Source organism: Lissotriton vulgaris, chromosome 3_1 (assembly GCF_964263255.1).
Source record: "Lissotriton vulgaris chromosome 3_1, aLisVul1.2, whole genome shotgun sequence".
NCBI lineage: Eukaryota > Metazoa > Chordata > Amphibia > Caudata > Salamandridae > Lissotriton > Lissotriton vulgaris.
The window spans coordinates 1,539,354,710-1,539,381,756 of record NC_141689.1 but is presented as its reverse complement, the minus strand read 5'-3'; the positions used below and the strand labels follow the sequence as shown (position 1 = coordinate 1,539,381,756).

General features: G+C 46.4%; 1 protein-coding gene across 1 annotated transcript in view; it reads left to right on the top strand.

Annotated features, from left to right (window-relative positions):
* Positions 1-27,047, top strand: part of ARHGEF38 (Rho guanine nucleotide exchange factor 38) — a 459,846-nt gene that overhangs the window by 344,006 nt on the left and 88,793 nt on the right. Inside the window, exon 7 of the mRNA XM_086962037.1 lies at positions 19,299-19,432. Coding sequence (XP_086818163.1) covers positions 19,299-19,432 — 134 coding nt within the window. The remainder of the gene's footprint in view (positions 1-19,298; positions 19,433-27,047) is intronic.

The following is a 27,047-nucleotide window of genomic DNA, read 5'->3' as shown; positions in this document are numbered from 1 at the left end:
TGAGTCCCTTGCTCATTGCACCATCAGGATTCAAGCAAGCCGGGCCGAAGACGGCTGAAATGCCAGAAACCGGTCCCCGGTAGCTTGTATCCTTCCCAGTATAAGAATTGGCTTGGTAGTTTGGTCTGCCCTGTTCCCATGATGCACTGGGCCAGGGTCAGACTAATTTACATGTAGCCAGGTTCTGAGCTGGGATGGTGCGGTGAGCTAAAAAACGGTGATGGATCAAGCCCTGATCTTTGGACTGGGTAAGAGTGGTCTGCTTAATTCAGACACTCTGTTCATCACCACCCCCTTTTCTGAATCGTTTTTGTCCACCATAAGCGTGGAAGGGTATACTCAGATGTGAGTCCCTTGCTCCTTGCACCATCCGGATTCAAGCAAGCCGGGCCGAAGACGGCTGGAATGCCAGAAACCGGTCCCCGGTAGCTTGTTTCCTTCCCAGTATAAGAATTGGCTTGGTAGTTTGGTCTGCCCTGTTCCCATGATGCACTGGGCCAGGGTCAGACTAATTTGCATGTAACCAGGTTCTGAGCTGGGATGGTGCAGTGAGCTAAAAAACGGTGATGGATCAAGCCCTGATCTTTGGACTGGGTAAGAGTGGTCTGCTTAATTCAGACACTCTGTTCATCACCACCCCCTTTTCTGAATCGTTTTTGTACACCATAAGCGTGGAAGGGTATACTCAGATGTGAGTCCCTTGCTCCTTGCACCATCCGGATTCAAGCAAGCCGGGCCGAAGACGGCTGGAATGCCAGAAACCGGTCCCCGGTAGCTTGTTTCCTTCCCAGTATAAGAATTGGCTTGGTAGTTTGGTCTGCCCTGTTCCCATGATGCACTGGGCCAGGGTCAGACTAATTTGCATGTAACCAGGTTCTGAGCTGGGATGGTGCAGTGAGCTAAAAAACGGTGATGGATCAAGCCCTGATCTTTGGACTGGGTAAGAGTGGTCTGCTTAATTCAGACACTCTGTTCATCACCACCCCCTTTTCTGAATCGATCCAGAGCATGGGTTGGTCCAGGTTTCCATGAAGAGAGTGATGTTAGGACAGGTGGCGTTGAGGAGGTCCCAGATTTCCGTAGTGTTTGTGGAGGGATCGCAAGTTGAAGAGTGTGCAGTTGATTCGGTCGAGTGCACTGTTGGTCAGCTGGGCGGCAAGAGGAGCTGGTGTGTTGGTGTAGTAGCAGTTCTGCAGGCAAAGGGCCCATGGGTCTTTTTAGTGATGCTAGGTGGCAGGCGGTGTGGTGCCCAGGGTTGAGAGCGAGGAGGGAACTGGCGTCATAGCCGTGGACATTCCAAGAATCGGGGTTCCTGGCGCTAGGCGTGGTCCAGGCGCAAACGGTCGCAGATGTGCTTGCCTTTGACATGCCCGCTGCAAGAGGCCAAATAGTGGCTGCCATTAAGAAGTGCTGCAGAGGTCCTGAACATCTGAGAGGCGGGAAAACGCGAGAGAAGGAAGGGACGCTGGAGGGGCTGGGCCGCGGGGGTCACAGCTGCAGGGGCGACGAAAGCAGGGGGGAAATATTGAAAAAAAAGTACAGAGAGCAAATGAAAAGAAAGTGCATAGAAGGCAGAAAAGCAAAGCCCAAAAGGGCAGAGGCAGTCAAGTGAAAAAGAGAGAAAATGCAAAGTGCACAAAGAGAGACAGAATGAGCAGAGAGAGAGACAGAAGGGCAGTCAAGCAGCAGAGCAGTGACTTTCTACCACTGGACCACCAGGGATGAGGCACAGTCAGGAGCCTGCGGGTGGAGGAGGGCCTCAAACTCCTGACCTCTGTCTCAGTAGCAGTGGGGACAGCAGCAGCTACCAGAAAGAGCTGTGCTGTGAAATGAGCAAGTCCACTAAAGGGTTGCTGCTGAATACTATGTTGCTCCATTCTACACCACCCCACACCACTGTACTCTGCAACACTCTACACCAATGCACTCCACACCAGCCAATTCTACGCTATGCCACTCCACTGTATGCCACTCTACGTGACTCTACTCTATGCCACTCCAGTACACAACACTCTACTCCACTCTTCGCCATTCCACTTTACTACACTCCATGCCAATCTCCTCTAAGCTACTAACCTTTAGCCAGGCTGTCCGCTGCCACGCTGGTGTACAACATGGCTAAAACACATTGGCAAAACCAATAGCTCTTGCATAGTAGGCGAGACCTATTGGCTTTGTTGAATGCTTGTCTCATGTGGTCACTTTTACAACACTAATAATAGTAGCTCACATTGATTTTGATTGAACTAAAGTAGCTCTTATTACAGAAAACTTGGATACCACTGATCCCAAACACAAAATATAGTGCCTTTTGATTTTGTCGGCACCACAATGTCATCGGTTATGTTGTGTTTTGTTAAAAACGTTTATAAAGCACATGATACCTACTGGTTTCTTGGCAATAGGCCTGTGAGAGCAAGTAATGCTGGAATGAATTTAGGAAGAAAGACGAGCTTGGTACAAAATCCAGGTTTTGCATCCTCACTTTAATCAGTAATTCGCCCTTGTCTAGACCGTTGTTGTCCTGTTATTTATGTGTTCTGTGGTTGATCACGATCCCACGCACTACACATAATCACCAATCGCAAAACAAAGTGCTCCCGTGTCTACGTAGGTTGTAGCACGCCCCGTCCCGTAGAGGGGCGGGAAGACCCCAATGATGAAGCATGACACTGAATCAGGTTTCTGTGTGTGAGGGGTATTTTAGAATTTTTGAAATATTGCCCTTCCTAAATTAAGAGAAGGTTCTTAAAATCTTTTTTATGACACCATAATTTACGCAGCAATTTAATATGATTAACACCTCAAATAAGTATAGCACACACACATGCACGTATATATCCATGTAATAAATGGTAGAATCCTTGTGTTGAATAACAATATTAGGAGCAGGATGATTCTATCTTTATCCTCTTCACTCCCCCCCCCCTTTGATCTTTTGATGATTCAATATAATGTATGACTAGAGAAGAGCTTATTAAAACGTTTCATTAAAGTGAATACAGCTTCCTCTATTAGACTAGGGCTGGCAATGTTGTGACCCCCACAACCTCACTTTTCAACATTCTTCTATTGAATTAATGATTTGTTATTGATGGATCCGACTCCTCCATACAATTTGATTGCATCCATTTGCTGAGCCCCACTGTGAATCCACCCGAGAGCCGTGGGAACCCTGGCTAGGGTATGGCAAAGATTGCAGGTGCACAAAATACAAGTTGGGCCAATTCCACGAGTTATGCAGATGCAGGGACCCTTTTGATGTGCAGCAGTAGTAGTATGTTTATTGAAGATTATTGGAGATTACATAAATTCCAAAACAATAAAACCCCAGCCATTTATTGAACTACCAAGCAAAAATAAGAATGTATTCTAAAAAAAAATTACATTCACACCATTTGATGGCAGGTAACATTTGTGGCCAGAGTAGTGTTTGATTCAATTTCGAAAAGTTCACATGCTCTCTAGTTTGTAAATGTGCATCATTGGACCCAATCCTGATTTGAAAATGGGACTAGAATTCTGTGGGACCAAAGCATTTCACAACAGGAATTGGTACCGTTGAAAGATGGCGACCGTTGAAAAGTAACGGGGACATTCCAGAACCAAGATACTTCAGTTTAAAGCCGGCAACAGGCAGCCCCAAAGGCAGAATGGATAGTTCTATTGGGAATGGCTTTTAGAATCGCATAAGATATTCGCAAATGCATGTGAGGATGCAGGTAATGATATCCAGAAGAGAATTCCTGGCTCCACCCTCAGATCTTTACTGCTGCAGATTACTAGTGTAGTGAAGGGTGTCTGTGGATCCCTTCAAAGTGAACAGCCTTTGGTCGCAGGATGGCACAGATATGTATCTTACAATCTAGAAACCGTTCCGTCGTGATAGCTCAGAAGTCATTTGTATTAATTCTCCAGGCGCACATGAATATTTTTTTACTGCAAGTACACTACCTCTTTATTCTATGAAGTTGGCTGTGGAAATTAAGGAAGTGGATAAGGACAGCTCCACCGATCTAATGTCTGATTTTTGCAGCTAAATGTACTTTACAAATATGTGTGGAAGTAGGACTTGTGGTGAAGTGAGTGAAAAATATGTAAGTAGGGCTCCCTCCTTTGGTTCTCCTGTCCTTGTTGAGTGTTTAAATTTGACTCCGTACCTCGCAGAGTTGACAATGCAGGTTGGGCAAACCAATATGTGATATATATATATATATATATATATATATATTCAGAATAGGAATCCAGATTGCGCAGTTTCAGCAACTGAAAGCATCCAGGCACTCACGAACAGGGTTTATCAAAAAGCTTATTTATTAAGCATATATCATCAACGCGTTTCGGGAGTCACGCTCCCTTGCTCACGATGTTTATGCGTTGGTCTGAGTTTCCCTTTTACACAAGTACAGAGTGGTAAAAACAGAAGAGGAACTCAGAGGGAGGGACTGTCAAGTAAAAACATAGCGGCCATCTTAACACTATATCACATACATAGATATTCAAGTGAATAACCTGTTTTTGGACTTCTCACAACAGAACATTAACGCAAAAGAAATTCGAGAAATGCTCAAAAATAGAAGAGATATATAAGTATGTATATCTCTATCTAGTAAATATCATATATAATTCTCAAAGTGCAAGTGCATACGTTATTAAATGTAAACAAGTTAATTCCCTCGTACAAAAAGAGTTCTTGAATTAAAATCTGGCAAGTGCCCGTTTTACTGAAGCATAACTCATCTTTATGTGTGAGAGATAATTCACTGTCCTAAATTTTATATACTGTCCACAAGGTCGCCGTTTTCAATTTAACACAGTCAATTCCCTAAGAGTTAGTCCTGGCTCTTATAATCAAAATTCCATTTTTACATTGTGAGGGAGTTATATCTATGGTAATGCTGCCCAACAGATCTACCTTATTATATACATAAAGTGCAAGTGCATTGGTTCACAGATAAAATAAATACTGTAAACGATTTGACTGGATATTGCACAAGGAAAATGACAAAGTGCTAGTGCTTGAGAGGTAAACAATGTCCCACCAGGGGTGTAGATATTTCTGTGTTTTTTACAGAATTCCATATCTCCACATTGCCCTCCTATGGCTTGAAATTAAAATGCATAGGAGGAATTCCTAAGTTCTATTATAAAGTGACAGGTGCTGTAGCAGCAATAATACAGTACTTCATAAATGTAAACATTCTACTCAAATTGCACAATCAAAAAAACATTAATCCAAAATCACAGTGCAAATCGCAAGATAAAAGACAGCATAACTACATCACAGATAAAGAATTTTCTCCCAGAGCCTTCATTCACACATGAAACCACCTCTGCATTTGAGAATACAGGCAAGGAAAACTTCAGATTTAAACCATTAAAATCGACAAGAGATTTTCACAATAAAAGAATTCATAATGAGAAAATCTTAAAAAATGCAGTATTAGGGTCCTCGAGGTTTCAGAAATAAATCATCATGTATGTATAGTCAACCCAGGCATGTGTACAGGTCTTCGTCAACATTCAAACCCTGTGGTTCCTTACAATTAAATTCCAAAATAAAGTAAGTTTCCAATCTCCTTAAATCCCCCTTTCTATCTCCCCCTCTCTTCTTTTTGGGGACCTCTGCAATACAGGAGTATAGCAGACCTTCGGGGTTACTTTGATGATGGAGTTCAAAGTGACGGGCCACAGGGTAGGACCTATCCTGGTTCACTATAGCTCTTCTATGTTGTAACACTCGTTGGTGTACTGGTAAGGTTGTACTTCCGATATAAATCTTTGGACAAGGACATTGTAAGAGGTATACAACAAATTCGCTCTTGCAGGTGATGGCACTCTTAATTGTTACAGTTTTGTTGAAAGAAGTTTTAAATTCTGTACGATTCATGCCATGTAGGCACGCCTTACATTTAAAGCACTTCTTAAACCCTGGTTTTGCCTTCATCCAATCTGCACCACTCTTACGCTTGTCCTCAAACTCACTACGGACAATTAGATCTTTAAGTGATTTGGACTTCCGATAAGTGATCTCTGGGTTTTTCTTCACCTTGGAGCCCAACACTGGATCATTCTTTTTCAGATACCAATGTTTTCTTAATATCGATCTAATTTGTTTGTGCTGAATATTATACGTAGTGATAAATCTAGAACTGACTTGATCCTGTTGGTTAGACTTTGACTTATAGGTTCTGGATGGTTCGAAAAGTAAAGTTTGCCTAGTTAGTTTCCTAGCTTTACTAGCGGCGCCCTGAAGAGCTTTCTTGCTATATCCTCTCTCAAGGAATCTCTGGGTCATTTCTCCTTCTATGGTGTCGAACTGCTCATCGCTGCTACATGTCCGTCTGGCCCTATAGTATTCCCCAAACGGAATGCTCCTTATTAAAGCGGTTGGATGTGCACTTTCAGCGTGCAGTATCGAATTCCCTGCTGTCTGTTTGCGGAACACAGTTGTTTCAAGCTTATTATTGGAGGGGGTGACCCTGATATCTAAAAAATCAATCGAGTCCTTACTAAAGTTCCCCACAAATTCCAGATTCAAAGAGTTTTGATTGATCTCCCCAATAAAGGTGCCGATTGATGCCTCCGTGCCCTGCCACAGCACGAAGACATCATCGATATAGCGCACCCATAAAAGAATGTGCTCCGACCAATGATCCAACGGGCCCCCTCTCAGCACCTGCTCCTCCCAGTAGCCAAGGTGTAGGTTGGCATAACTAGGGGCAAAGCAGGTGCCCATTGCAGTACCCCTTTCCTGAATATAAAGATCATTACCAAACAGAAAAATATTCTTTGATAGACACCACTCCATGATCTCAAGAATCATCCTATTTTGGGATGCAAGACGAATGGGTCTTCTATTCAAATAGTGGGCACACGCTTTTAGGCCATCATTGTGTCTTATACTCGTGTACAGAGTAGAAATGTCTAATGTCAACAGGATCATAGTATTTGGATCCCAACAAATATCGAAAATACATTTTAAAAAGTCAGTTGAGTCTTTAATGTACGAAGGAAGTGTTCTGACCATGGGATTAAGGAAATAGTCTATATAACGTGAGGCTTTCTCAAAGAGACTCCCACATGAAGAGATAATAGGTCTCCCTGGTGGACTAGTGGCATTTTTATGTATTTTAGGTAACATGTAAAAGACTGGAATCACTGGATTGTCTTGTTTAATGTATTTATGTTCATCCCAGCTAAGTAGGCCGGTTTCTTTCCAGTGATCCAGTCTACCATGAAATTCTCTGATGACATCCTCATATTCTCTGTTACTAATTCTTTTATAGCAGCTGTGGTCCAATAATTGGTTCATAGCCTCTTTCTTGTACTGTTCTTTTCCCCAGAGAACCACGTTTCCTCCTTTGTCGGAGGGTTTTACCAGGAGACCATCTTCCGTTTGTAATTTCTTCACAGTTTTGTGGAAGTTAGCTTTCCTCAGATTCAGCTTGCATTTTTTCTGATTTTCCTGCAAGTATAGACTTTTCAGATCTCTAGTTACATTTTCCCCAAATAGGTCTACATTATCTTTCATTGTTTGAGGAAGAAATTTTGATGTAGCTCTAAAGGGTGTATGGTCTTCAGGTAACAGATCATTTCCAAAGTCAGAATTCTCAATATTTACTTCCTCAGAGGTGTCATCCATGAGCTCTATCATATCTTGTAATGCTGGTAATTCCTGGACTGTGAGGGAGGGCGATGTAGTACTTGATTCCATGGCTGAGCTCAGTCCGGCATTGCTCTTTTTAGTTGCATGCATTTTACTCAGTTTGAGCTTCCTGATATATTTGTACAGGTCCATCCTACTGTTAGGATAATTAAAATCATTTGAATCACAGTAGGTGAGACCTAACTTCAGGATTTTCTCGTCGTCACTGGTTAACTGAACTGAGCTCAGATTAATAATTGTTGTGTCCTCTTTGGCAATATTCACAATATCTACTGCTTCTTGGTGTTGGACCGCAGAGATCTTTTTGTTTGCCAACCTTGCACTCCTCCTGTAGCCTTCCCCCCCTCGTCTTTGTCTTCTTTTCCGCGACCTCTCCCCCCGCCTCTTCCTCTCCCCATGCGATGGTCCGACTGTTGCTCTATGATCATAAAACGGACCTCATCAGTGACCGGCAGCCGTACATCATTCGGACCTCTCCGGTTACCGTCATCTGATTCTTGTTCTGAGCCTGTTCCTGAACTTGCATCACTCTGCATCGGTGTTTGTTGGGCATTTTGGCCACTGTAGATCTTCTGGCGACGGACCATGTCGAATTTCTTTGCGAATGTATAAATTCGCCCGGTCTCGTAATCAATTCGATCCCTTATGAATTTCGTCGCCTTCCTGTCTTTGATGCGTTTCTCGTATTTTTCAAGTTTTAACTTCAGATCAGTTTTAAATTTTTCAATCCGCGTTTTGTCATCATGTTTATCTAACATATCAGTCAGATCTTTGATTTTATCAATTACTTCTAAACGTTCTTTCTCTGCGTACTTCAGAAGTATTTGCATCATATTCTTAGAGCTTCCAGCGCTGTTTTCAGCCCATTCTTCTAACATTCCAATATCCGGGTTTTCGGATGAGGGGGAAATCATTATGCGGAGCCCACGCGGAATCCTGTTTACATCAAGGTAACGCCTCAGTGATGCCACTTCCCACCAACGGGATATTTCTCTTTTCTTTAATTTTTCCAGAGACTGCAAATTCTTTGTCAAATCCGAATTACTGGCAGATGCAGCCGCACCCGCTTTCTCCGGTATTAACTGTGCAGAATCCTCAAATAGTTTCACTGCCTAGAGTTCCCTCGCTGCATATTCTTCTTCGCTCATTTCTTAGCCTTTACCCTGTTCGTCTGGTGATTAATACTGTGAAAGTAGTCCCTCGAATTCTTCAAGGAAAGCGGGCTCTTTTTTGATCGTGAACCCACACAGTAAAAATAATCCACCAAAGACCGGCTCCCGCTATTGCAGATACGGACCCAAAACGACGCGTTTATCAGTGAAAGCGAGTCCGGCTGACTTACCAGAACCGCCGAGATCCTCCGATCCCTGGGTTGCCGGAAGCCGCCTTCCTCAGCTCCACCACTCGCGTACTCTTCGCCGGTCCACTGGATCTTAGCGGGGGGCGCGCCTGTCTCCGTTTTACTTCGTTTGTTTGGCGATTCAAACTGGCGTGCTGCCAAACCGCCGGCGGTGCCTGGTTCCGCGACTATCGACCAAGTCGCTCTATATTCAGAATAGGAATCCAGATTTCGCAGTTTCAGCAACTGAAAGCATCCAGGCACTCACGAACAGGGTTTATCAAAAAGCTTATTTATTAAGCATATATCATCAACGCGTTTCGGGAGTCACGCTCCCTTGCTCACGATGTTTATGCGTTGGTCTGAGTTTCCCTTTTACACAAGTACAGAGTGGTAAAAACAGAAGAGGAACTCAGAGGGAGGGACTGTCAAGTAAAAACATAGCGGCCATCTTAACACTATATCACATACATAGATATTCAAGTGAATAACCTGTTTTTGGACTTCTCACAACAGAACATTAACGCAAAAGAAATTCGAGAAATGCTCAAAAATAGAAGAGATATATAAGTATGTATATCTCTATCTAGTAAATATCATATATAATTCTCAAAGTGCAAGTGCATACGTTATTAAATGTAAACAAGTTAATTCCCTCGTACAAAAAGAGTTCTTGAATTAAAATATATATATATATATATATATACATATATATATATATATATATATATATTCACAGAAAAAACCATAGGTTATAGTGGATATATAGTTAGGAATTTGCATTTACAAAACCTTGAAAATTCAATGAAAAAACCATAGGTTATAGGCCATATATAGTTAGGAATTAGCATTTACAAAACCTTATTTTACTCGCATAAAACCATTGAAATTCCATATATAGTTAGCTAACTATAAGCGCTAACTATATATCGCGCACCCGCAATCCACTGCTGATGATGTCACATATTACATCATTCATGACATGGTCAGTGACATCACTGATGACATCACTGATGACATCTCAAATGACATCACTGATGACATCACTGATCACAACATCCAGTGATTGTATGTGTCTGTAAAGTTTAAATATGTTTCACATATTGAAGAATGAGTGGATGTATAAGTGTCTGGATGAAGAATTTAGTAGGTGCATGACTGACTGTATGAGTGAGTGATTAAATGTGTCTCACTGAGTGCATGGGTTAGTGACTAAACTGTCTTAATTCGTGCATCAGTATGTTTGTTGTTGTGTAAACTGCTGCTTGTGTTGATCAGTAGCTATAAGAGTAGCCATATGGGTTATTGATTGGTTGCCCAAATATTTGAATGGGAGGCTGAGTGTGTGTGTGGGTGGCTGGGAGGTGCGTGACTCTGTGCATAGATGTGTAAGCAGTTGATTCACTAGGAGTATGAGTTCAAGAGTGCATGTGGAAACAGCTATATGAGCGGTTGACTGTGCATGGGTGTGTTGGTGAGTGAATGGATTTCTCATTGCTACATGTGCAAGTAAGTACGTATGTAAAACACAATACATGTGAGAGTTGAGATATATAAATAACTGAACATAAGAGCCAGTGAATGTGTGAGTGGCTGTATCGATCACTGTGAGCTTGTATCAGGGATTATATAAGAGAGTAAATATGTGTTATTATATGTTTGAATAAGTAAGATGTGTATAACTGTATAGTTGAGGAAATGGAGGTGTGATTGATTCTTTGCATGACTGACTAGGTGTGTGAGTAAGTCCATGGATGAGTGACAGTCTGTGAGTGTCTGTTTATACTGAGTGTATGTAAGGTTATATTAGAGTCTGAAGAGGTTCATTGTATTATCACATGAGTGATGTGATCAGTGATGACAAATGAGATGTCATCAGTGATGTCATTTGAGTTGTCATCAGTGATGTCATTTGAGATGTCATCATTGATATCATTTGAGTTGTCATCAGTGATGTCATTTGAGATGTCATCAGTGATGTCATCAGTGATGTCACTGACCATGTCATGAATGATGTAATATGTGACATCATCAGCAGTGGATTGCGGGTGCGCGATATATAGTTAGCGCTTATAGTTAGCTAACTATATATGGAATTTCAATGGTTTTATGCGAGTAAAATAAGGTTTTGTAAATGCTAATTCCTAACTATATATGGCCTATAACCTATGGTTTTTTCATTGAATTTTCAAGGTTTTGTAAATGCAAATTCCTAACTATATATCCACTATAACCTATGGTTTTTTCTGTGAATTTCATTGGTTTTTTAATAGCAAATATGAAAAGCTTTAAAATGTCAAGTACGTGATAGATAAAAACATTTTCATATTTATGCACGCTGATGTGCTTTGAACGCTGCCCCCCCCCTCCCCTCTTTTGCCTTTGTTAGTACTCTCTCTTTGCAGATACAGAAGGGTAGTTAACGCAGGCCTTTACCCCCGTTGTAATCCGTCGTACCTCCTTGTCTCTCCATTTGATTGATTGTTGTCCAAGCATTTACTGTTTTAGAATTGGTTCTCTTTGGATCATTCTCTATTTACAAACAAGCACAAAGTCGCAATACTCTGTTTAGTCTTTGCAGATAGTGAAAAATCGTGTAAAAAAATAAAAGTAATCGAGCAAAATCAGTAGGCCACTAATTGGATCTCTTTTTGACCTCGCTAAAATAGAAATATTAGGAACAACCCTTCTTGAGAAATACGAAAATAGTGAGATGAACTGAGCTCCACACAATGAGGGCTGCAAGACAGCTCGGCTCCATCACCCATCCCGCACAAAATAATGACAAACCCTATGCAAATATTAAAAATATAGACAACACACCAGCAAAGAAATAGGGTAAAACATTTTATTAAAAAACTATTTACATAACGTTGGTTTATAAGATGATGTCAGTAGTGGACCGATGTGTGAATAGATCGAAAACAGCACAAGGCTCCAAGATCCGGATAGCAAGCTCCTGGATGTTGGGTGCCATAGTTTAGAGTTCTGAATTTCAGCCTTTTTCGATGCCTGTGCTTTGTTGAATCAAAATGGCGGCTTGACACAAAGCTGACTCAAGCGTTGTTACTGATGCTATGCAGACCAAAACTGGTTTTCAGTTTGTACATTTTTCTAGATTTTTCAATCCAAGTTTGGTTGACTTTGTAGAACGATGGCTTCAGATTTTCAACATACGGTGTGGTGGCGCTGACTGGGAGGGGGCGCTTCGCTCCTGCCCCCTCCCCAAGTAAGATTTTCATACGTGAAAGTACGTTAATGGTTTTGGTCCCCGAGATGCTTCGATGTCACTACCATTCTCAAATAGCATAAGTTCTGGATGTTGGGTGCCATAGTTAAGAGTTCTGAGCAGCGCTTGTAACACTGTCTGAAGCTTATTTCCTCCTACTGCAGCTTCACTATTCTCAAAGTAAGTGAGTGTCGTTTGTGGACCTGACTGCATTAGAAAACAATATGATATGTTACCTTCCTAAACAGCTTGACGGAGGCCCCTGAGGGGCGCTGTGATGGCCATGGACTCGGAGAAGACGCTTGGCTCCGACACCCTCCCCAAGTCTTATAGCACTGGTGTAGCCTGAGATCGCCCCCGACATAGGCGGCCGGCTCCCGGGGTCCGGCGGTACTTTTTGCCTTTTGATGACTCTTCAATTCTGGACCTTGTCCCACAATCCGTTTGACCTGAAGACAAGCTGTAGTGAGGCGCCCCTTTATCGTTTTAGTTGCCATTCCGCCCGCTTTTGCTACACTGTGCCTCTTCCGCCATTCAGCTGTTTTCCGCCCGCTCTTGCGACTACAGCGTCTCGCTCACCATGTAGTTGAGATGCGCCCGCTCTAGCGGTGCAGCGATAGGCGGCTGCCACAGGACTCTCAAAATGGCGGCCGGCTCTTCGGTTTTGGGCCTGGTCCACTAAAATGGCCCTGGGACACCTTGGAACTCGGACGCTTGTCTGCTAGGGCTTGGATCCCATTCTCGAAAAGCGTCCCCTCAGCCGTGAAGATTCTACAAAAGTCATGGGGGCCTCCGACTCCCGCAGGCTTCTGGTGGGGAGCGGCTGCCATGATTGCTCGTGGAATGGCCACGACGGAGCTACGAGATGGTAGTGGTCTCATGCTGACGCCAGCTTTAGTCTGAAACATCCAGAAACACTGTAGACTACCAATTCGATCAGTTCCGGTAGCGCCCCAACATGACCCGGAAGAGAAGAACTTGCCCTCCCCTCTTTGACTGATGGTTCTTGTTGCCTGTCCCCTCTGTTGTCATTTAACAGAACTTTTTGGACTGCTGAAAGGGGTTGTGTTCTGAACGCTGGTTGGTGGAGACATTTAGACTATATTCTTGACCTACGTTGTCGCGTAATGCGTTTTATGACACGCCGCGTTAGCGCACCCAGAAGTGATCCGAGGCGCGGCGCGCAGCGCGTAACGTAAGCATAACAGGTCATGTGACTTGTTAATAAAACTTTTCATTGGTTCATTTTACTTTTGTTAATTTAATGATGAAAAGCTTGGTCATATGACCTAAAAATTACGCTTTTTATTATTTTCGAACAATATTTTTTTTTCAAACATATGTTATAATATTCCAGGCTAATGTACTTTCCCGGAAAATTTACAACTGTCTGGCAAGTAAAATATATTCCTTTTTCGAGAAAAAGGGCGTTTCTTCCTTCCATGACGGAGCCGTTGAGTAAAAGAGATTCGGCCTGCTGTCTTAGTCGCCGATGCGCCTGATTATCAGATTCTTATCGATCACTTTATGTTGCAGACATGAAAAACACAACTGCCCTTGACCATTTATCTTTCCTGCGTTCCTACATATTATACCTTTTATCCGTCATGTAATTGGACTGCTTTATTTCACTTGCCTTTTACTGATTCGAAAACAGTCACTAAAAGTAAAAACTTTACAAATGAAAATACTACTACCGTGTTTTGTTTTAAAAACCTTTATTGTGAAAATGTCAGTATACAAATACGGGCCTATAACCACGTGGGCCGGCCACGGAGCAAACTCAAATCGTATATGATGAGGAGACATTTACACTGTAGAAGAACGTAACGAGCGGGCCATTAGGTGACAAGAACAAAGGTGTCTAACAGTTGCGGTATCGGTGGACGTACATTTTGTAATTAAAATACGACAGGGCCACTTACAATAACATTTTCTAGATATACATTTGCGGGCAAAGAGTTACGAGTCCCATTTATACCGGCGCCATTTTGGGCGAGGCCGGGCAGGTCCAAGATATAGTCAAAATGTCTCCACCAACCATCGGCCAGACCAGAACCCCTTTCGGCCCTTTATGTTACAAGATGATGTCTTCCATTCAGAAAATATTGGTGGCAGCATTTTGAAAGGAAACAAAAACAGCCGTTCTCCTAGTGAGTTTCACATTGTTACATTTAGGAAGAATGTTGAAGAGTAGTATGTGGAAAATCTGAAGCCATTTTTCTACAAACTCTCAATCAGACTTGGATGGAAAAAAAAACCTGAAGAATGTACAAACTGAAAACCAATTTTTGTCTGTATAGCACCAACAGTAACGCTTGAGTCAGCTTTGTGTCAAGCCGCCATTTTCATTCAATCAATAGCGTCCCCCTGCACACATTCAGGGACCTGGTCGTGTCTTTAGATGAAACGCATTGTAGGAAAAGAAGCAGAAAGGAAAAGGAAAAAAGTTCCGCCGGACCTAGTGAAGCTGCAGCAGGTGCAAATAAGCTTCAGACAGTCTTACAAGCACTGCTCAGAACTCTCAACTGAGGCACTCAACATCCAGGACTTGCCATTCGGATCTTAGCGCCTTGTATTTTTGTTTTGTTCTTGATGGAGGGGAAACAACAAAAAACAGGCATTGAAAACGGCTCAACTGGAGCAAAAAAAAAATTACTTCTTGGGTGCATTAGGGCATTTATGATTTTCGAATGCCGTATTCATCAGGTTGATGCTCATGTTGCCATAGGACAGCATAGCACCACAGTGTATACAAGTTAACTTCATATGTTCAGATGAGGCAGGTGGCATATTTAGCATTCACCTTCTTTGATCCAGGAGGGATGGAGAAAAACTGCCAGATGAAACTTGAAACTTGGCCATCCAGATCTCGGCGCGTTCGACTCACTGTACCGCAACAGTGACCGCAACTCAGCTGGACACGCCGTCTTTCGGCGCAGCATTGTAGGATGGCCACACCAGTGCGGCAATTTGCTAGACACCACCTCGGTGCCATCCGGATCTCGGCGCGTTCGAGTCACTGTACCGCAACAGTGACCGCAATTCAGCTGGACACGCCGTCTTTCGGCGCAGCATTGTAGGATGGCCACACCAGTGCGGCAATTTGCTGGACACCACCTCGGTGCCATCCGGATCTCGGTGCGTTCGAGTCACTGTACCGCAACAGTGACCGCAACTCAGCTGGACACGCCGTCTTTCGGCGCAGCATTGTAGGATGGCCACACCAGTGCGGCAATTTGCTGGACACCACCTCGGTGCCATCCGGATCTCGACGCGTTGTGCTGCCTTCGGCCTATTCGCACATCGGTCCGCTACTGACAGTGACCGCAACTCAGCTGGACACGCCGTCTTTCGGCGCAGCATTGTAGGATGGCCACACCAGTGCGGCAATTTGCTGGACACCACATCGGTGCCATCCGCATCTCGACGCGTTGTGCTGCCTTCGGCCTATTCGCACATCGGTCCGCTACTGACAGTGACCGCAACTCAGCTGGACACGCCGTCTTTCGGCGCAGCATTGTAGGATGGCCACACCAGTGCGGCAATTTGCTGGACACCACCTCGGTGCCATCCGGATCTCGACGCGTTGTGCTGCCTTCGGCCTATTCGCACATCGGTCCGCTACTGACGCCGCCTCACGTGCCAACGGATTTTCTACGCTTTTTGTAGCCCTATGCCGCAGAACAGGTCATGTGACTTGTTTATAAAACTTTTCATTGGTTCATTTTACTTTTGGTTTCCTAAAGATGGAAGGCTTGGTCATATGACCTAAAAATAACACTTTTCATTGGTTTAGAACATTTTTTTTCCCAAACGATGAAAGCCCCACCTTGTTTCTGGATCATTCAGACTGAAGCTGGCGTCAGCATGAGAGCACCACCATCTCGTGGCTCCGTCGTGGTCATTCCGCGAGCAATCATGGCAGCCGCTCCCCACCGGAAGCCTGCGGGAGTCGGGGGCCCCCAAGACTTTTATACAATCTTCACGGCTGAGGGGACGCTTTTCGAGAATGGAGCCCAAGCCCTAGCAGGCAAGCGTCCGACTTCCAAGGTGTCCCAGGGCCATTTCAGTGGACCAGGCCCAAAACCGAAGAGCCGTCCGCCATTTTGACAGCCATGTGGCAGCCGCCTATCGCTGCACTGCAAGAGTGGGAGCAACTCCACAACATGGTGAGCGAGACGCTGTGGCCGCAAGAGCGAGCGCAACTCAGCTAGATGGCCGCCACCTGGGGAGGCCCGATCACGCCGCCTCCCCCCCCCCCCCGGGCCGCCGCACGCCAATTTTCGGAGCAGCATTGTAGGATACCAAAACCAGTGCGGCAGTTTACTGGACATCACCTGGGTGCCTGTCGTACATGTTGTGTCAGCCATGTGACACTGGACACAGACCGCTACTGACGAGGCCTCCCCCCGCACCACCCGGGACGCCCCACGCTGTTTTTCTGTGCTGCATTGTAGGATCCCTAAACCAGTGCGGCACCCAGGCGACATCACCTGGGTGCCGTCCAGAACTCTGCACGTTGTGCTGCCTTGGGACTATTCGCACAACAGACCGCTACTGACGAGGCCTCCCCCCGCCCCACCCGGGACGCCCCACGCCAATTTTCGGAGCAGCATTGTAGGATCCCTAAACCAGTGCGGCACCCAGGCGACATCACCTGGGTGCCGTCCAGAACTCTGCACGTTGTGCTGCCTTGGGACTATTCGCACAAAAGACAGCTTCTAACCATTGTTGCTTTTTGTGTTAATAAATGTTTAAATGTTTTTAGTTTTTGTTCTGTTCATTATCGTTAAAAGTTAATAAAGTTTTATAACCTTACTTTGTTGGAGTGTTATCTATTTTTTGAAAAACGGGTGAATGGGGCCTTGAATCGGGTTATTGTCATGTGTGGGCTTTGGAAGTGTGCTGCTGCAGGATCGGACATTTCAAACTCAAATGCACGTTCTTTTTCTTACCTTTCCGAAGCATGGAGCGCAATAGCAAGCAGAGAAAGGGTGATGCACGTGTTGAACACTACCTGACCTGGCAAGTTGCTGGCAGTGCCCCCCCGCCCGCTCCTGAAAGAGGGCACACACACACCGCCGCCCCGAGTACTTCAGAAATCTTTAAAAGACCATGCGCTTGTTCATGAGGCTTAAATGGTTTATCACCTCTTCTAGAACCCCTACATCGACCCTCTGACGTTTCATGGAAAAATTACCATGTAACACAATACCAAGCCCTATCAGCTGAAACCCCCAAGGAATCGTGGGGCATATTAGCAAGGGGGTTTATCTCCCCTTTTTTGGCTTTAAAAACCATGAAAGCGGAGATAAAATTATTTCCCTATTATCAAGCTGTCGCTAACACCAGTTAGTGACACCTAAAAGGAGATAGCGACCATCTTGGGCCCGGCTTTGCATGTCAGTGATACTTATCACTAATGACATGCAAAGTGGCGTGCCAAGATGTTAGCGACTGGAAACAGTCCCTAACATCGCTACCTTCTATTACCAACTTTTGGAGATATTCGCACTAAGCGCGAATATCTCCAAAAGCTAACACCTGCCCTGAGCAGGTCTTAGCCATGTTATCCAATGGGAGGTGGATAACATGGCTAAGAGCATTAGGTCGATAATACATGAATATCGCTGACTTTTCTGCGATAATAGCAAGGTTTATCTGCGATAAAAATCGCCGATGTGCGGCGATAATTTTTGTCTCTAAACAAGTTATAGACAAAAATTATCGCTAGTTGTTAGTAATATGCCCCCGGGTTTTTGCTTGCAGAAATCGGGAGGCGGGAGACTAGCACTGAAATCAGTACTCACACGCCTGAATCAGGAGGATTGGCATGTCTGAATTCTCTACAGCTGGGGCCATAAACTACATCCGCAGGGGTAGGTGATAGCCTGGGACCAGCCTGGCATCTAAAATGGCTGCCGTGCACGACAAAATTGTGGCATTCGAAAAAAGGCAAGATGGAGCAGCCGCTGGAAGAGATATATCAACATATATCAGCCTCCTCAGCCACCCTCAGGAAACATAGGGGATTAGGATATGTCTCCCGCACCCCCTTATACCTAGTACTTTAATTAACGAAGCACAAAATGGCGAATTCCCGTTTCGCTACCAGTTTGCGGCCCAGTTCGCGGCCCGTGAAGCGCTTCTACCGTGAAAAATCTTTTTTTTTTTATTTTCCCCACGGGACCCTTTAATAACCCCAACAACATTCCTAGGGGGTCAAGAGGGGGATACCTTGCCCCCTTTCATTAAATTCCCCCTTCGTTTTTCACCTCTTCTTCTCTCTCGATCCTACCGAGAGACAAGATGGCGGCCGCTCCGGACTGTTTAGAATGTTGACAGACACCGGAGAGCCAATCAGCTTTCTGCGCGCAAAGTTCCGATAAGCGAAAAGTAAGCGGACCGGATCGCTGCCCAGAGCGCTGTTACAGATATATATCTTGATTTAAACGTTAATTTCTCAAAAACTACTGGAGCACATATATTGAGACCTAGCAAAGGCACATCGGGCTAACAGTCCCTACAATTTTGCCAAGTTTCGTGCAAATCCATTCAGCCGTTCGAGCTAAAAGTGAGTCCAACCGCCCTATGGAAAACTCAATGCAAAAAACGCGTTTTGGGACCCCCCTTTTTTCTCAGCCCCCCCTTGACGAAACCCCACCAAATTTTCAGGAGCTGCTCAGAAACAAAATGTGCCATTTTCCTGAAAATTTCAGCCGATTCCATCCACAAACGCCAAAGTTATTAGACATAGAATTTTCAAAAGTCCCATAGGGAATTTATCCTAACTATATATACCTACTGGCGAACGCCAGTAGGTAATATATATATATATATATATATGTATAATGTGTATATGTATTCATTTTAAGGAGCATATTATTTTTTATGATCTGTATTGTTCACTCGCATGACAGTATACATAAAAAAAAGTTGGAAGCTGGTGTTTGTCACCTACGTAATGTGAAATATTCTATACGATAATTAGAGATGGTTGTCTTGTTTAAAGCCCTTTGAGCTTGATTTCTGGATGCTAATTTCTCTTTGCCTTTAAGTGCTGAAGTATAGGAGGAGTGATGAAGAGGAATCACTGAAGGACAAGCTCTCCAAATTGAATATCCATTCCATCAGTAAAAAGTCAAAGCGGGTGACAAGCCATCTGAAGATCTTGACTGGGGGAGACCCTCAGGTATGTATCGGGAATGTTGAGAGGGCAGTTTTACTGAGCACATTGAAAACATCTGCTCTGTAAGCTTTTTTAATTGAATGAACTTTGAGAAGTAATGGCAATGCATTTGTAGCTTTGAAGCCTTGAAGCCTAACATTGTTATACAACTGGGTCCATTCTGCCAAAAGCAGGCAGGGGTTCAATGGAAAAAGAATGTGAAAAGTTTTATACTGAGCAAATTGGCAGAAAGATTGAAGGCAAGCAAGAAGTTTGTCCCAAAAGTTAAAGTAGATCGAAATGCATCCCATTGCATAATGATTTGGAAGGAGTATAGCATACGGAAGGGGACTGCCACGGTGTAGTTTAATTCCACCTCAGAAACCCTCTATGACTAGATGAACTTCATAAATTTCCCTTAGAACTTTTTCTGAACATTAGCCAAGGATGGCCAGATTTTTAAAATAACTTCTATCTTTATAAATGATTACCATTTTATTCACTGTATGTATATGTATCTTGTGGTTATCCAGGCAATACAGCATAGCTTTTACCCTTGTGGGGCAACTTGGAATTCTCAAACCCCTTTTGTAATTTCTGTTCTTTTTTTTGTTCTTAAATACAATCTAGGAAAGTCTTTCCAAGGTGATCACGATCTTGTCCTTGTCCTCAAGAACGGACACATTCGTACTATGGTTGGAGCAAAATTATCATTAGACATTTACCAAATTAGGGCAATCAATGACTGCTTTGACTCACAAGTGGAGAGAGGAAAGAGATCAACCTAAGCACATTCTCCTTGCCAATTACATGTTTACACAACAAACTCCTAGGTCTTGAAGGAATACTTATAATAAGTGGGGCTACAAACTATGAGTTATGTTTCGCCATTGCCTATTTCAGAACATTTATTTAAAAGGTAGTCCAGTCCATGCAAAAATAGAGCTCCTCACACCCATCTGCATTCTTCCTTAATTTGCATGGTAGTCATTGATTGTTTACACAATAAATGCCTAGGTCTTGTTAATGAGAGAGAACCTGTAGTATCTTCTCAGATTTTACAGGTTTCTAAAGATATTTGGAAAGATTCCCTCACCCTCAACTTATCCTGGTGTGTTTCATCATTGGCGACCAATCCCTACCAAGGTAGGTGAATACTACCTTGGCGGACTAAACCAGAAATGTGTAACCCTGATACGTTAATACTGGATGACAGCAGGGATCAAGTCGTGTAGTGAATAAACCTTTTTTTAATCATATCAAGGGTACCCACTGAATAAAAAGAGGGTATCCTCTGAAATAGTTTTGCTTCGATTGGCACTCCAGGCCATTAACCCCTTCTTTACTAAGTCCTACTAAATCTGTGATTATATTTTATCTTTATCATTTAGCTCATTAAAAGGCCCCTGAAGAAATGCTTTAAATGAGTCCCTTTAATAAAGGGTCCAGTGATCAGCCACCAAATAGGAAATAATTGTTGATATTTATTTATATTTCCTCCGTTTGTCTCATCCATAAGGATTGTTCTATCTAGATTCAGCATTCTCACCATTTAACTATAATCCCATATTTTAGAATCTAACATGACCTGAAAGTTATCTGATAAGTGCCAGGCCTAATTACGCAATTTCTAACCTCTGCTTGCAGCCTGCATCTAATAAGATATTTTTTTTACAGCAGTTAATTTAAAAACAATCAATCAATCAATCACGGCATTTATATAGAGCGCTACTCACCCGGGAGGGTCTCAAGACGCTGGGGGAGAGGACTATGTCACTGCTCGAACTGCCAGGTCTTGAGTTGCTTCCTGAAGGAGAGATGGTCTTGGGTACGCCGAAGGTGAATGGGGAGGGAGTTCCAAGTCTTGGCTGCCAGGTAGGAGAAGGATCTTCCTCCGGCAGTGGCTCCGCGGATGCGTGGTACGGTGGCGAGTGCGTGGCTGGTTGATCGTAGCTGGCGCGTGGGCGTGTAGAAGGTCATGCGGTCGTTGAGGTACTTGGGGCCCAGGTCGTGTAGAGCCTTTTGTGCGTGGGTGAGGAGTCTGAACGTGATTCTCTTGCTGACGGGGAGCCAGTGCAGTTCTCTCAGGTGTCCGGTGATGTGGCTGTGTCGGGGGATGTCCAGGATGAGTCGTGCGGAGGCGTTCTGGATGCGTTGGAGTCTTCTCTGGAGTTTGGCTGTGGTTCCGGCGTAGAGGGCGTTCCCGTAGTCCAGTCGGCTGGTGACGAGTGCCTGGGTGACGGTCTTCCTGGTTTCAGTGGGGATCCATCTGAAGATCTTGCGGAGCATGCGCAGGGTGTTGAAGCACGAGGAAGAAACGGCGTTGACTTGTCTGGTCATTGACAGGGAGGAGTCCAGGATGAAACCCAGGTTGCGTGCGTGGTTCGTTGGTTTGGGAGCGGTGCCCAGGGCCGGGGGCCACCAGGAGTCGTCCCAGGCGGAGGGTGATGATCCCATGAGGACTTCCGTCTTGTCTGAGTCCAGTTTAAGGCGGCTGTTCCTCATCCAGTCGGCGACGTCTTTCATCCCTTCGTGTAGGTTGGCTCTGGCGTTGGTGGGATCGTTGGTGAGGGAGAGGATCAGCTGGGTGTCGTCGGCGTAGGAGATGATGTTGAGGTTGTGTTGGCGTGCGATGGCTGCGAGGGGGCTCATGTAGACGTTGAAGAGGGTCGGGCTGAGAGAAGATCCTTGTGGTACGCCGCAGATGACTTGGGTGGCCTCGGATCTGAAAGGAGGGAGGCGGACTCTCTGGGTTCTTCCGGTGAGGAACGAGATGATCCATTCCAGCGCTTTCTCTCGGATTCCGATGTTGCTGAGGCGCTTCACTAGGGTTCGGTGGCAGACCGTGTCGAACGCTGCGGAGAGGTCCAGGAGGATGAGGGCCGCTGTTTCCCCGTTGTCGATCAGGGTTCTGATGTCGTCGGTGGCTGCGATCAGGGCGGTCTCGGTGCTGTGGTTGGCCCGAAATCCGGACTGCGAGTGGTCGAGGGATCCGTTCGTCTCGAGGAAGGTGGCAAGCTGTTTGATGACGGTCTTCTCGATGACTTTGGCCGGAAAAGGAAGGAGCGAGATGGGACGGTAGTTCTTGAGGTCGGTGGGGTCCGCCGTTGGTTTCTTCAGGAGGGCGGTCAGCTCGGCATGCTTCCAGCTCTCCGGGAAGGTGGCGGTGTGGAAGGAGGAGTTGATGGTGTCTCGGAGATGGGGTGCGATGGTGGTGACGGCTTTGTTGAAGACGTGGTGTGGGCACGGGTCGGTTGGTGATCCTGAGTGGATGGAGTTCATCGTGCGGGTGGTGTCTTCGGTGCTGATCGGGGTCCAGTTGCAGAGGGTGGTGGTGGCGGGCGTTGGTTCGGTGGTAGGGTGCGTGGTCTGTGAGTCGAAGCTGTTGTGTATGTCGGCAATCTTGCGATGGAAGAACGAGGCGAGGGAGTCGCAGAGGTCTTGCGAGGGAGTGATGTCGTTGGTTCCGGCGCTGGGGTTGGAGAACTCTTTGACGATGCTGAAGAGTTCCTTGCTGTCGTGGGCATTGTTGTCCAGTCGTTCTTTGAGTGCTGTCTTCTTGGTGGCGCGGATCAGTTGATGGTGTTTGCGGGTGGCGTGCTTGAGGGCGGTCCAGTTGTCTGTGGTGTGGTCGAGCCGCCAGGCTTTCTCGAGGGTGCAACAGTTCTTCTTGGATTCCTTGAGTTCGTCGGTGAACCAGGGGGTTTTCTTGCTGCCGGGTCTGCTGGGAGGGTTCTTTAGTGGTGCAAGGTCATCGGTGCAGGCGGTCAGCCACTTGGTGAGGTTGCTGGCTGCTACGTTGTGGTCCGTTGTGCTGGTGGGAGTGTTCTGGCTGAGGGAGGCGGTGATCTTGCTCCAGCTGCGGCGGGGGACCCGTTGCGGTTGGTGGTGGGTCGTAGTTCTGCTGAAGTGGACGCAGCTGTGATCTGTCCAGTGGAGTCCGGTGGCGTGGCTGAAGGAGACGTGCTTGCTGGATGAGAAGACGGGGTCAAGCGTGTGTCCGGCGTAGTGGGTGGGGGTGTCCACCAGTTGCTTGAGTCCGAGGTTGGCGAGGTTGTCCAGCAGGGCGGTGGTGTTTCTGTCGTTGTTGTTCTCCAGGTGGAAGTTGAGCTCCCCTAGGAGGATGTAGTGGGCGGAGGGAAGGGCGTGCAGGCTGATAAAGTCTGCGATGTCTTCGCTGAACTGCATGCGTGGTCCCGGTGGTCTGTAGATGAGGGTGCCTCGGAGGGTGGTTTGGGGTCGGTGTGTATCTGGAAGTGCAGGTGCTCGGCGGCGGAGAAGGTTTTGTCGGAGTTAGTCGAGATGCGGATGGTGTTGTTGTGTACGATGGCGATGCCTCCTCCCGTCTGGTTGACGCGGTCCTTCCGGGTGATCTTGTATCCGTCCGGGATGGCTGTGGTGATGTCGGGCGCTGAGGAGGCGTTCATCCAGGTTTCGGTGAGGAAGGTGACGTCCGGTTCAGTTGCGTCGAGCAGGTCCCAGAGTTCCACGGCGTGCCTGTGGACGGAGCGGGTGTTCAGCAGGATGCACTTCAGGGGGTTGCTGTTAGTGTTGGAGTCGGCGGGGGCGGTGCAGGTCCGGTAGCAGGTGAAGCGGCAGGCTTTGCAGGCAAAGGGTCCGTTGGTGCGTCTCGAGGTGGCTCGGTAGCAGGCAGGGTTCCGGCCGGCATTGAGTGCGTTGAGAGTGGCGGCGTCGTAGGTCTGTCGTGAAGTCTTGCATCGGCGGTGGGGACCAGGGGTCCTGGCGCTGGGCGCGGTCCAGGCGCGGACGGGCGCGGACGGGCTTACCTTTGGCGCGCCTTCGGCGCCCGCTGCGCGAGCGCACGGTCGCCATTTATGGCCAAGTGCGAGGGAGGGAGGAGCAGCTGGGAGGCGGGAGCGGGGAGGGCACAGAAGGAAAAGGGGGCGTGTCCGCTCTCACGGCGGCGGGAAGCGGGGAGCGGGGCAGGTGGGCGCAGGGGGCACTACAGGGAAACAGCACAGGGGGGCACAAAAACACAGGCAATAGGGGCAAAATGCCTAAAATAGGCAACAAGGAAACAGAAATGAAAGAGAAAAAAACACAGTTAACGCAGTAGACCACACCGAGCGACGGCGGGGGGCGTGGTCAGCAGGCATGCTCAGCGAGGCTGAGGGCAGCGGCAGGCGGGGAGCACACGCTACAGCTGGTGGCCGTGCGGCATGGGGGTGTCCTAAGAATAGGTCACACTCACCTGCGCCGCACGGTCGCCATTTATGGCCAAGTGCGAGGGAGGGAGGAGCAGCTGGGAGGCGGGAGCGGGGAGGGCACAGAAGGAAAAGGGGGCGTGTCCGCTCTCACGGCGGCGGGAAGCGGGGAGCGGGGCAGGTGGGCGCAGGGGGCACTACAGGGAAAAACAGCACAGGGGGGCACAAAAACACAGGCAATAGGGGCAAAATGCCTAAAATAGGCAACAAGGAAACAGAAATTAAAGAGAAAAAACACAGTTAACGCAGGAGACCACACCGAGCGACGGCGGGGGGCGTGGTCAGCAGGCAGGCTCAGCGAGGCTGAGGGCAGCGGCAGGCGGGGAGCACACGCTACAGCTGGTGGCCGTGCGGTTAAGTTCTCTAGTTACATCAACGGTCAGATGTCTCCTTTTCCGAGTTTCAAAACTAAATGCTAACATCAGTCCTTTTATGAAAAGGGTTGCTATGCCGCCCACATTGCCCTTCCTGCCAGCCATGATTGTTTGTGCATTATCAACCATTAGGGGGGATTCCATTCAAAATAAGTCTTCAAAATATTTCGAACTAACAGCAGAGTACAAAGTTCCCCAGAGATGGTGTGAATACGTGGAGATAAGGGTGGGTATGGTCAATACCGTGACTGGAAGGATTCCCTAGTCGGAACTTGGAGAGCCTCATACACCCAGAGTATTAGGTGTGAAACACACCCTTACTGGAGGGTATCCAGTGTCATCATCAACTCACTGCCCCTCGACAGACCGGCGCTGCAATGTCTGCCGGAGTACCGAAAGGTACTCTTTTAGCGGGGTTCTTTAGTTTTTGCCGATGGTGGGTGTAAGTGAGGAGATAGAGGAGTGTAGTCAGTGTAAACATGAGTGAAAATAAAAAGGGTAAAACAGTCCACACTGAATTTTATTACCGTGGCTGGTTCCCTGGTTAAAAGGGGTGAGAGGGGAACTAGAGACCGTAAAAAGTGTACAGAACTCTAACTCAACCCCCTGGTGTGGTCAACATGTTTCTCGCCAGATGGCGATTCGTCAGGACCTAAATACAGTACTACACAGAAAAACACATATGAACTAAATGTTCATACAATATGTAGAAGGTAAATACAACCTCTCTCATTCGGAGGAAAAGAGAGCCTCGGGGTCCTGCTCTATTTAGGCGACCTAGGGGTAGGGGAAAAAGATGAACAAAGAAAGAACAGGTCAGGCCACATGTAACATAAGTGACTTTTATGCTCCCAGGGTATATCGTGACTGTGGTGACAAATCTCCACTTTGTGAGGGGTGACAGGGAAAATAATTGTACCAAGATGTGGTTGCAAAAAATCCCTTCTAAATCGGACGCAAGTGGATCTCACACTTGAGAGTGACCATCGTGCGTTAAAAACAGAACAAACAAGTGAAGCCAAAACCTATCATAAAAACACCCAAACCCAGAAAAAAGCAAGCATGTTCTTACCCTAGGGGGATTGGATCAGGCCTCGCAGCGTACTCCCGTGAGGCCAGCGCTATTAAGTTACTGGAACCTGTTGGATATGGAAGGGAGGTAAGGGTTGACACTTGGCCCAGCAGTTAAGGGTGGGGTAAAGAATCAGGAAGGTAAAGCACTGTAAGCTGGTAGGGAGGGTGGCCCCCATGGTGACACCCATAGGGAAGAGGTCACTGGCCAGAAGGAATCTCTCAATGTATTGGAATGGGGGATACTTAGAGGAGGTGGGACATGGTGGGAGATTGTGACATCCCTAGAGTAGAAGTCACTGGCCAGAAGGAATCATACAATACATTCAAATGAGGGATACTTGTGGGAGGGATCACAACTACTTCTAACATAAGGAAAGTATTAGTGTAATGCTCTGTTCACAATGCATCAGACAGTATGCAGCACAAGTGTGTGCCCGATCCACTGAAGACGGGGCATCCCGTGAGGGGAACAACGCTCTGGGAAATGTTAAAGTAAAGAATGTCGGGCTAACCATGTGTGGTGCTCACATGTTGCAGAAAGTGCTGGCAGGAATGAGCATGGTGTAGAACTGGGTGAACAGCCACTACCTAGCGGGCGAAGGGCAGGCGGAGGGACAGGGGAACTGGTGTTCAGCCTCGGTGGACTCACAGCCGGTAAGGTCGTAGAGGTGTTAACATCACCGGGTCTGTGAACTCGCGCTCGGCTGACATTCACGACAGAGGCTCGGGGGTTTAGAAGAACAACAACAAGCTTACCTTTGTTATCGCGCTGGAGTGGCGGAACACCTACCCCTCACGCTCGCGGCACCTGGTCAGGGTGCGGAGCAGCTGGTGAGGGTTCGTAACGGTGTCCGCCATTATGAAGGTGGAAGCTTGATGACGTAGGAGTCGCGGCGGTAGTGGCGCGACCCTCGCGTCTAATGCGCATGCGCACCATAGATCCAGTAGCCCAGCACTGTAAACATT